The following is an 11450-nucleotide window of genomic DNA, read 5'->3' as shown; positions in this document are numbered from 1 at the left end:
GTGCAACCCTTTGTTTATCTCAGTAACAATCACTGCGAGGTCAGTAGCTCTACAGGTCAGTAAAACAGGACAGCATTAATCCATTTATCAGATATTCTGCAGATTAGCCTGCAACGCGCACGCTTCTGGGATCTGTAGTCCAGAGTGACGATTTTCTGAATGAATCCGAGTCATTTACACAGTGCATGAAGGTCTTCATATATCAAAGGCCTCTGTTATTAGACTCGGTGGTGCTGAAATCAAAGCTTGACCTCAGAGTAATGCGCAATTTCTATCAACCGGTAGCACCTCATTTCTCTCAAACCCCTGCCGTGCGTCACGCTCAGCGCACGTACCCTACTGCTCCCCCACCCATGTGCCCAAGGCGACCGGGCAACCATGAGGTGTGAAGTGAGAGTTGACAAAGCGCCCGGCACTGCAAGCCTGAGCGAAACCGGCCCCCTCTGCGCTCAGGGCTTAGCCCGGCTCAATTAGCGTGACATACTTTCCTCTGTGATCGCCTGCCTTCCGCCCGGCTTCTGGACACAGCGGATTATGCCCACTAACTTCGGCTGCGCACTTCCCAGGAGGCACAACAAAAAGGTTTTCTTTACCATTTTACACACAGTTTCAACAGAAAAGTGACTTGTATGACAGCGGAAATGACTGTGGGCAGGGATATGGCTGAGTTTATTCCTCAGAAGGAGATTGTGTATAATGGCTTGCTGCCTTACTCTGACCGGTTGGACCAGGAGGCCACGGAACTGTTGGCGGAGATCAAAGCGAACCTGTGCAGAGCTGTCCTCCTCAGAGAGCTGTGGCCCGGGGTCGCTTTCTGGTCCAGGAAACTTTTCTCGTAAGTACTGAAGCAAGGTTGGCGTATGATTTAAGACTACCCAAAGGTAACTTAACCCATAGCCAAAGATTCATAACAGTGGGCTTAACAATTGCCTGCATCTTAAAATAAAATTGTGACAGAGTTAAGCAAAGTTCATCAGATAGTACATTTGATTGCTACATTTGAAATAGACTGCAATCTGTCTGTGGTTATAGGTGGAAAAACTTTAAAAGTGTCCTTTGCTGTATTCTTAAGTCTGGAGTTCCAGGAATATTAGTGCACAAAAGCATTTAAAGAAGCAGCTACTTGGTGTTATTGACCTGTCTGCCTTAAGAGGACATCAGGGCATAGTGTTCTGCCTTATAACTTTAATTAAAGGCCGAACCTTAATTCACTGTGTGACTTGGCATAAACTCAAGTTCAATAGATTAGGTTTAGTGTTGAGACAGTCGTACACTGTAGCTGTGTAAGCCTATTCACTGTTTCAGAATATAGGTTAAGTGTAGGAAGTAGGAAGTGATCACCTGTTCGCTCAGTGTCCTCTCTCACCCTTAGGTTTCTGAAGCTGTACGGCCGCAGGTTCAGTAAAGATGACCACATCCTCTTCATCAAGCTGCTGTATGAGTTGGTCACGCTCCCAAACCTGGAGCCACACATGATGCAGAGCTATGCCAGGCTGCTCATTCAGCTTCTCAAGTGGGTGTGAATGCAAATGTACACGAATTTAAACAGGGATGTTGGGGTGAGGGGGTCATGGTAAATCATAAAATCCTCTCAGAAAAAATACCAAACAGAACGAGCTGGATATTGGTTCGAAATTAAACGAGTTATGATAAATTTAACTGTCGACAGACCTTTTGCCTTCATGAACACGTATTAGGAGGGAACTCATGTGTGATGGCAATTACAAATTGCATCTCAGAAAAAAGATCATTTTTCAAAACTTAAAAATTAGTTATTTATTATTTAATTCATTTATATTTAACACTTTCTTGGAAAAACCTAAAGCCTGAATTATCCATGATGCAATGCATGGGAAGACGAATTTCAGGGCCTAGATGGAAAGAAGAATAGACGCAATGCTGCACAGTAAAATAAGTGATAAATAAAATAATAAATAAACCAGAAATACATATATAAGTATTGTACAGCATTTTTATGGCGATGAAAGCCACCATCACGCTGAGGAGAAAGCTTAACTCCTCTGCATGATCCTCTCTTTTCCTTCCTTTTAGTAAAATGAGAACAGAAAGCCATACGATTGGTAAACATCAATGCACCATAAGTGGCGTGACATGTTAAAGTGAAATTTTGCACTTACTTGTATGCTATTTGTAACACAGTCATTTGATGAGTCAAATCATTTGCAGACCCGGGGGGAATCAAACCAAATCATTTTCAAAAATGCTGCATCTGTGTCTGAGCCTGAACCCGAATCACAAATCATTTATTTAAAAAAAATAAATAATAATAAATAAGCTCAAAATTTTCACCCATTGGGTATAAAATCACACATTTAAACTGAAAATATAGAAGTTAAATCTGCCCTTTGTCAACAAATGGTATGAAACAAAACAAAGGATCTCTGCAAAATATCTCTTATGTGTTTCCCAGATGCCAATAAATGCCAGATCATCCTCTGAAATGTCAAGTGGAAGTTTAAAGTAGCGTAAAATATTGATACTTGGTTGGTATATTGTGTTAATATCTTACAACCATAGAGCGGAAGTTTAAATTTCCTTACACGCACAAATGCACTCAAAGACACTCTGAAAGTAAGTACAAGGGACAATAAAGCATGCTGGCTTAACATTTATTACTCTTTAAGCGATGCTTTTGTCTCTCAGATCAAATTTGTCACTTCTCCAGCGACAGTAGGGTTTTCTCCAAGACGGTCACATTAATCACTTCCCATTTGTCACCAGTTGTTTTCAGGATTTTCACATCCATCACAAAACAACCTCTTAATGTAGACGTCATTTGTCTGAGTGTTTTCCATTAGATGAAAAGAGAAAGATCTGGGCTAAGCGTATATGAAGTGCCAGGTTTCAAAGCTGAGAGATGAGCATCAGGTCTCAAAAGGCTGCTTTTTTTTCTCATCTTTTGGATTTCGCCGTCATTTTCCCGATTGTCTCTTCTTTCCTTCATTTTTCACATCTCCCAACTGAGAGTTTGTTCCATCGTTGTTAGATGAATAAGTGGGGAGGATTTAGAGGTTGTGGAAATCATGCATATTCTCAACTGCACAGACTCTCAACCTATTTCTGAGGTTCAATCCCTTAAAAACTGTGATTTTACAAAGAGCAAAGTAATACAAAAGCACAAAGAGAGCAAAGTGGAAGTTCTCAGGAGGATTAAAAAAACTGCTCCTTTTTAAGCTTAGAGTTCTCGTAAGGGGCACACCATTACTGTGCAATCTAAAAGCTTAACAAGGTGTTTAAAAGAAAACAACAAAAAGTAAAGTCAATGCATGGTTAGCCTGCAGAAACCCAATTATGCCCACTGCTAGATCTTAAACATGTCTAATTTGTTTTTTCACAGTGGAGTGTTATGAATGTTGGATCATGACTATTTTATACCAAGTGAATCTACGTCTGCAAATTACTAATGCCTGCTGCTGTCAGTCCACTTATGCATTATTGAATACAAAGAATCACAGCGTTGTGTTTGCATACATGCCAATAAGATGGCAGTCATCATGCTGAGTGCAGCCTGTGAGGCAGTGACTCATTTTCTCCACGATTACAGACTCTTTCAGACGCCCTGTGGTCTTTCACTTCAATATGACATTATTATTAGAGGCTTAAATATCTAATAACCTACCAGGACCCTTGTAAAAGCATTATAAATAGGCCAGACAGCTGATAACGGACTTCTTTTTCAAACAGGAAGAAAGAACTTCTATCACGGGATGACCTCCAGCTGCCGTGGCGGCCGCTCTATGATCTCTACGAGAGGGTTTTCTACTCTAAAACCGAGCACCTTGGGCTCATCTGGTTCCCTAAGTATGAAGCTTTATATTTAATTGTAGCTGTTGTGACATATGGTAAAGTGCAGTATCAAGATATGTGTTTTGAATTAAAGAAGAATGCGTACACAGTAGGAAACCTGCTTTCTTTCCTGCCAAAAATGACATGAGAAGATTGATGCTACTTTCATGTCTGTGTGTTAAATATGAAGCTACTTACAACAGTAAACACAAAACCAGCAAACCGGCAAACTCAAAGGCTCAGTTTCTGAGACATGGATTATGCCTAATCCTAGAATAAATCCTTTTTTTCAAATGAGATCTTCATTGTATTTCTCCTTTAGTCTAGGACTAGGCCTAATCCATGACTGGGAAAAAGGGTGAGGGAGTAGAAACAATGAGAAACAGCTTGCTGGGCTCTCTGAACCGAAGGTATCAAACTCATTTTAGGCAACTGGCTTCTTCCAGCCCAAGATTATCCCACATTGGCCAGGCTCCTAAAACCTTTTCATAATCACCTATTAAAAAATATTTTTTCCCTTTCTAAAGAACTGCAAGTACACACTGAACAGTTTGTTGTAGTTACAAACAAAGACTACTGTAAGTTAAACCACTTGATTTAACCAGTGTAGTGTTGTAGGCAATGTGTAATTATTTATTTTTTTGGTAGTAAGCCTATAAAAGTCAACAGACTTCGACCCTCCAGCTTTGACATTAACACTCCAGAGAACTATTCTCAAGATAAACATCCATACAGTGACAATTCTAAAATGATGTCTTCCATCTCTGTACTTTTTACTCTCTGCAAAGTCATCCAGTGGGCCAGATTAGACTCTTTGTGGTTTCTGGCCTACAGGTATATATTCTACATTAATATACTACACTGATCATAACTACAGTACCTACCAGCATCACAGTTGTTTTACTGAGGTATTGTGCTGGACCAGTAACATCCTTGTGTAGTTGACATGAAGAAACTTTTCCTAAAGAACATAGACTGTAGCCACGGCTTTTCACTCCATTTGCACCAGTTACTAACCGGCCACTTTGATAGATACACATCTTCAACTGCTCTTTAACACCAATTATCTAATCAGGTAATCCAATGGCAGCAGCTCGATCTATTTAGGCATGTAGATATGACCAATACAGTCTGCTGAGGTTCAAACCAAGCATCAGAATGGGGAAGAAAGGTGATAAAAGTGACTTAGAAACTGGCATGGTTGGTGTTGCCAGATGGCCTGGTCTAAGTATTTCAGAAACTGCTGATCTACTGGGATTCTCCCACAAAATCATCTCTGAGGTTTCCAGAGAACGGTCTGAAAAAGAGAAAAAAGACAGTGAATGGCAATTCTCTGGTTGAAAATGCATTATTGGTACCAGAGGGCAGAGGAGAATGGCTCCAAAAGCAACTCAAATTTACTCATCGCAAAGAAAGTACTGTATGCACAAGAGAATCTCAGAAGGCACACTGCATCAAACCGAAGCTGTAGCAACAGAAGACCACACCCAATGCCACTCCTCTCAGCTCAGAACAGGAAAACTGAGGCTACATTTGCACAGGCTCACCAAAATTGGACAAGAGAAGATTGGGAAAACGTTGCCTAATCTGACGAGTAGCAGTTTCTGATGCAACATTCAGGGGGCATAAAAGCATGAATGCATGGATCCATTCTGCCCTGTGTCATATAGAGGGCAGAATAGTGATATAATGCTGTGGAGGATGTTTTCTTGGCACACTTTGGGCCCCTTAGTACCAACTGGGGATCGATGAGACACCACAGCCTGTTTGAGTATTGTTGCTGACCATGTTCTTCCCTTTGTGAAGAACAAAGTGTAGCCCATCTTGGCTGCTTCCAGCAGGACAACATGCCATACCACAAAGCTCAAATCCTCTTAAACTGGCTTCTTGAACGTGACAGTGAGATCATTGTACTCAAATGCCCTCCACAGTCCCTGAACTCAATCCAATAGAGCACCTTTGGGATGTGGAGCAAGAGATTCACATCACGGATGTGCAGTCGACAAATCCGCAGCGGCTGTGTGATTCTATCATGTTAATATGGACCAAAATCTCTGAAGAATGTTTCCAGCACCTTGTTAAATCTTTACCACAAAGAATTAAGTGTCTCAGGAGTGGATATTGCATTCCATTAAAAAGCAGTATCACTCCTTATAATTCACCCAGTGGCCGCACTGGAAACTTACAGCTGTGTGAATCTGTGTAATCACCATCAAAGGTCTTCCTGCTTTACTGTTTTAAATATTTTATATTTAGATTTGGGTTCTGTTTTAATGCTTTGAAAAAGTACTGACTTGTAATCAGACCGCACTATGACCACACCCATCACCAAAGCGAGGCTTTGTTCGGATGTTATGTACATACCTGTTATGTTTTGTTACCGTGTATTGCTTGGTTGCGATGCTGTTGTGTGTGTGACATAATCTGTTGCCAGACACACATAGTCACACACAAACTCATAAAGAGAAAACAATACCAGCCTTGCAGTCACAGCTGGTACAAATCTGAGTTGTGGTCTGAATGTTGAAGGTTTGTTTATTCCTGATGAGGACATGTGAATCTCACAGCATAGCTGAGACACACGCACACACTCACACCTCCTCTCTGTGCTTATTTGCAGCTCCGTGGACCACATTTTGAAAGCTTTGATCAAAAGCTGCAGACTGTAAGTCTCATCCTCTGTGATCATATAATTTGGGCAGCAGATAATGTGCTGCTTTGATCTTCAGTTGAGCTATGTACTGTAGATCATTGTGTCTATTTGCACCTTTAGCCATCTTTGCTTGTCTGCATCTATTGGTGCTCACGTCTATCTTTGTTTATATGTGTGTTTCTGCGTATCTTTTAATGATTTTTCTTAGGTATTTCCCTGCATCATCCACCAAAGAGATGCTGGATGAGTGGCGCCCCCTGCTGTGTGTGTTTGATGTGGTTATGCAGAAGGCCATCAGCAACATGGAGCTGTTCCTGCCTACCATCATGCCCCCGGAGGAACACAGCCAGGGCTTCCAGTAAGTGGGCCAACTTGAATGGCTCTGGTTTGAAACAGTGTTATCCTCCAAGTACAGCTTGTCAGAGCCAGAGCTGACACAAAGGGTACACAAAGAGGTACAATATGTTTAACTTGTTAGTAAATCTCAGCATTTAAGGGATTTGGCTTTTTCTTTTAATGTTCAAAATGCATAGCCACATTTTCAGGCTCTGTAAGCATTTACACCTTTGCTCCTGGGAGCTTTAATGAATAGCGTTCCTCTTGCATCAGCAGTGCTTCCTTGCTCTCTTTGTTTTGCTAATATTTTGCTTTTTTTGGAAAATCTTTGCCCCTCTTTCTCTGCACTCTTCATGGCCATGTTCCAGCTACCAAGCCTCTTCAAAGCCTTCAGTGCATTCTTTAGTTCATTCACTCCTTTGCAAACTATTTGTCTGGATTTATTCTTGGATTCATAAGTACTTTCTGCACAGTTTCCACAATACATCATCTTTAATACTCTATTTTTCCACTTCAGTTTTTTTTTTTCCTTTCTCATCCAGAATATACAGGGGAGGGAATGAGATCATATTTTGGGGAACTTGAGATTGATGAGGGGGATAAAGCCTCAGGTGTGTGTGTCATTGGGTGTGAATGTAATGGTCTGTTTTCTGCATGTGTGTGTGTTTTCAGGTTGTGGTTTGATGAATTAATGCATCTTTGGATGTCATTGCAAAATCAGCCAAGCTGGGAAGGGGTAAGACACAAACACACACACACACGTGCGTTCAATACTTCAGGCACTTTTTGCTCTTTCTGAAATCATTTGACACTTAGTTTTAAAAACTGTTCACTGGCTTGAAAGTGGAATTCTTTAAGCCACAGTGAAGTCAAAATTAATGAAAATTCCACCTCTCAAAATTCTTCTTAAATCTGTCACACCAAGCAGCAGATTTTTTAAAAAGTTTTAATTTATTGTGTGATGGATCATGCAGCTTTCCATTTTTCTAAAAGTGCAGAGTAATTCCAAATGACACAGATTTCTACATTTCCCGATGGCAATGATTGAAATGTTGTTAAAGGATTGTCAGTTTCCACTCAGCGCAGATAAGATTTTCCACTTTGGTTTCCATTCAGCCTCATGGGCCACAGTGGCCTGGCTTTGCACATTTCCTCCTCTCTTCTTCAGCATCTCGTCTCCTTTTTTCCCATTTTTTTTGGATGACACACTTCACTTGTGGAAACATCCTTTGTCCTCACAGTGAATGTTTGCCTAATGTTCTCTTACAGCACTTAGTGAACCTGTTTGCTCGCCTTGCCAATGATAACATAGGCTACGTGGACTGGACCCCTTATATTCCCACAGTGAGTCATTAGCAGAATTATGTTTGCATACAAGTGTTCCCGTAAATGTGGTTTACTGGGAACTCATGGGCTGTGTGAGAGCAGTGGAACTATTGTTTGTATATGTGCATGTCTGGATAGATCTTCACCAGGATCCTACGAAGTCTGAACCTTCCAGTTGGGGTCAGTCAGATGGTGTCACCTCGGTATCTTACCAACTCCTATGACATTGGATACATAGTGTTGTGGGTGACAGCACTTCTGGTACGCAGTCTTTAGATTTTTCTGGCGAAATGTGTAAGAAAAAACATTTACATTTCATTGCAACTGATTACTTTGCTCTTTTATATACCCCTGCAGGGTGGACCAGGAAACCCTGCACAGAAAGAGCTGACCTGCCTCTTCAACAGCATCGCGTCCTTCTACCATCCATCCAATCACGGTCGCTGGCAGGTAAGCCTCTTACTCTCACTCGCATGCAAACATGCACACACTATGTGAAACTCCATCTTCGGTTCCTCATTTGATTTATCGCCTGTCATTCGGGACTTGGCTGGCTCTCTTTACGCAGCAGATTAATAACAGAAGGAAATCTCAGATCTGCTCACAGCAGACTGTGAATGTGGCTCTGGGTGATAATTCTTATGTCTAATGTGTGTCTGCAGTCTCGACTGATGAGGCTGCTTCAGCGTCTTCCAGCGAGCGTTGTGCGCCGTGTGCACCGGGAACGTCACGCTTCCCCTTGCTGGATCACACTGGTCCCTGAGCATCAACAGTTAACAGATGCGGATCTGCAGGAGTTCACCCGCAGCCTCACTGGAGCCTCCCTTCTGGCTATGTTCAGGTACTGCACTCTGATGGCTGTTAGCCCAAATGAAGGCTTTAAATAGGAGCTATTATTATCACTAGCGTTGTTTTATCAACTATTCAAAATGACCCCTATTTTCTTATACTGGAGCTTGGTTCTGCCCCTCAGTTCATCTACTGTCTGAAACAAGCTGTTTTGGCTTAAATGCCTTCTTCTGATTGTTGCCCCTTACAACCAAAAGAACAGCAAGTAGGTGGGGCTTCAAAGAGAGACAAGAACTGAAAAAAGCTGTATCAAAGTGGATGTTTAGAGTAGGATGAAGTCCAAGCCACTGGCTCCCAGGGACTACATGTGCTTACCTCAGTTTTTGAAACTTTGACTATGTTAAATAGGAACATCTGTAATGATGTAGAAATGACAAAAAAAAAGGAAAAGTGTAATGGGTCCACTTTAAACTGCTTTTCTACACAGTTCACTTGTGATACATACATATGTGCATGCATAGGGCTACAGTACAGATGTAAATACAGGCATACTCATACACACACTCACATGCTGTTCCTAATTTTGACTTGACTTGATAAGCTTATATAGTGACTTCTCCATAAATCTGGACATTTTTCTCTTAACAGCTGGATCACTACACTAACAAAATATTAACTGCCCACCATTAAGCAAGCGAGAAAATAATCAAGCTGTGCTAATTGCTATGAACATGAAACACAGCAAAACAACACGAGCGGCTTTTAAAGCCAAGCGTACGAAAAAAGCACCAAACAAATAGTACAGCAGGAAATTATGAGCAAAAAAAGTCAAAACAGCGGAAACAAACAAATGAGCATTAATGAAAAGCCCCCCCCACAAAGAATAAATAGTGATTATATTAGATGTTAGGTAGAGCCACTCTGTAAAAATAGTTTGTAACATGACATTTAAAACAAAGACTATGCAAGCGACCCTGTGTGGGAAGTCCGATAGAAATGATATCCACTCGTGCAGAAATAGTTACCATAGGTGTCATTGTGGGTGTTGGTGTGAGCAGTCTGTTGCATAGTTTGAGCCAATTAATGGTCTTGCTCACCGGAGTTTAATGACGAGAATTTCTCCCGACTTTCTTTTATTTTTTGAGCCAAAATTCAGGTTCACAAATAGATTTGGTTCCATCTTCCAACTATCCTTTTTATCTCGATGATAACACTGCTGCTGTTTCGAGTATCACAGCTACCAAAAGTGTCCAGCTAATATGAAGATCGGCAGGTCAGCCTTTGGATCCCTAAAACCTCCAAACAGCAAGGTTAAAACTGGCTTAAGACAAAAGGTGTTACATATACATGAGTCATATTGTGTTTGCTTTGGTGTCTCAAGTCATCATATCAATGTTCCCTGGGTTGTAACTATGTAAACAGCCAACAAACACACCATCTGAATAATTGCCTGCCAGTTATCTAACTGCTGTGTCTCGCTAATGAGTTCAGTCGCTTCGCCTCCTCGGCCTCTGCCTAATCTGGACAAAGACAGGTCATCTGTGATTAGTGTCTACGTGTGTCGTTGTTGTTGTCGCTGCATTGCATGTGCACGACTGTTCATCTGCCCTCTCCTGGTGATTTGCAGTAAAACTGACAGTACAGATGCAGCGTACGCTCTTCAGAACCTGGCTCTCCTCACACCAGAGCTTGTCATACCACCTGTTCTTGAGAAGTAAGTATATGGATATCAGCCATCAAGCCTTTTGATGTACTGTCAAAAACATGCTGGTGTAACATCATTAATATTAATGATTTTTTTTGCTGCTTTTTATCATTCTTTGCCTTACTTTGAAGTGCTGTCTAAGTTTTAGTGAATATAAAAAGAAAGCATAATGTTGGAAAAACAGTTATTTACATAGGAAACTGTTTGCAGTTATATTTGTTTTGATTTGGGAAATTAAGCAGTATTAGTTACAAGTACTGCTTGCTTGATGTATGCCTTTGGATGGACAGTTTCAAAGTGTTTGCCTTGATAATGTACAAAATCTTAAATCTGGATCATTATTCAATATTTAGATAGAAGTATCTTTTTCTGGGATTTCCAAATTGATGTGCGCAGTGGTGTTGAGCAGTCATTCTTTAGGCCTTCTGAAGGTCTTTCAAACTTGCTTTTTCACCCCTTTTTCAGTCCAGTTCTTTTACCTATTGTAACCATTTTTCAGTGGAATATTTTGTTTTTTAAAATTTTTTCAAATTTCTTTGTTTGATTCTTCAAAACATGATAAAAAGTAATAACAGAAATAATTTTGCACCAAAAATGTATTTGCAAAGTGCTGGTAGATGAATACGGCATATCCTAGTGTGGTGTGAAATAATGGGAAAAAATCCAGCAGCGGAGCTGATCCATTGATTAATGGTCTCAATGGAAGGGTGGAGATATATCTATCTCATATTTCATATTTTTTCTACTGATGTCCATTAACATGCACTGTCGCTTTACACAAAAATCAAAATTAATAATAATTAATGTACACTTTTATTTAGAAAATCAGCATGC

The 11450-nt window shown here is 40.7% G+C and overlaps 1 protein-coding gene across 1 annotated transcript in view; it reads left to right on the top strand.

The window, feature by feature from the left end:
- The first annotated feature begins 401 nt into the window (after window positions 1–401).
- Window positions 402–11450, top strand: part of psme4b (proteasome activator subunit 4b) — a 44357-nt gene continuing 33308 nt past the window's right edge. The window contains exons 1-11 of the mRNA XM_026178405.1: window positions 402–835; window positions 1373–1513; window positions 3706–3822; window positions 6428–6472; window positions 6669–6818; window positions 7469–7532; window positions 8066–8140; window positions 8261–8383; window positions 8480–8572; window positions 8785–8963; window positions 10539–10625. Of these exons, the coding sequence (XP_026034190.1) occupies window positions 630–835; window positions 1373–1513; window positions 3706–3822; window positions 6428–6472; window positions 6669–6818; window positions 7469–7532; window positions 8066–8140; window positions 8261–8383; window positions 8480–8572; window positions 8785–8963; window positions 10539–10625 (1280 nt within the window). The 5' untranslated portion in view covers window positions 402–629. The remainder of the gene's footprint in view (window positions 836–1372; window positions 1514–3705; window positions 3823–6427; window positions 6473–6668; window positions 6819–7468; window positions 7533–8065; window positions 8141–8260; window positions 8384–8479; window positions 8573–8784; window positions 8964–10538; window positions 10626–11450) is intronic.

The sequence above is a fragment of the Astatotilapia calliptera genome, chromosome 8 (genome assembly GCF_900246225.1).
Source record: "Astatotilapia calliptera chromosome 8, fAstCal1.2, whole genome shotgun sequence".
Lineage (NCBI taxonomy): Eukaryota > Metazoa > Chordata > Actinopteri > Cichliformes > Cichlidae > Astatotilapia > Astatotilapia calliptera.
The sequence above is the reverse complement of the archived record's forward strand: the minus strand, read 5'-3'. Positions and strand labels throughout refer to the sequence as shown.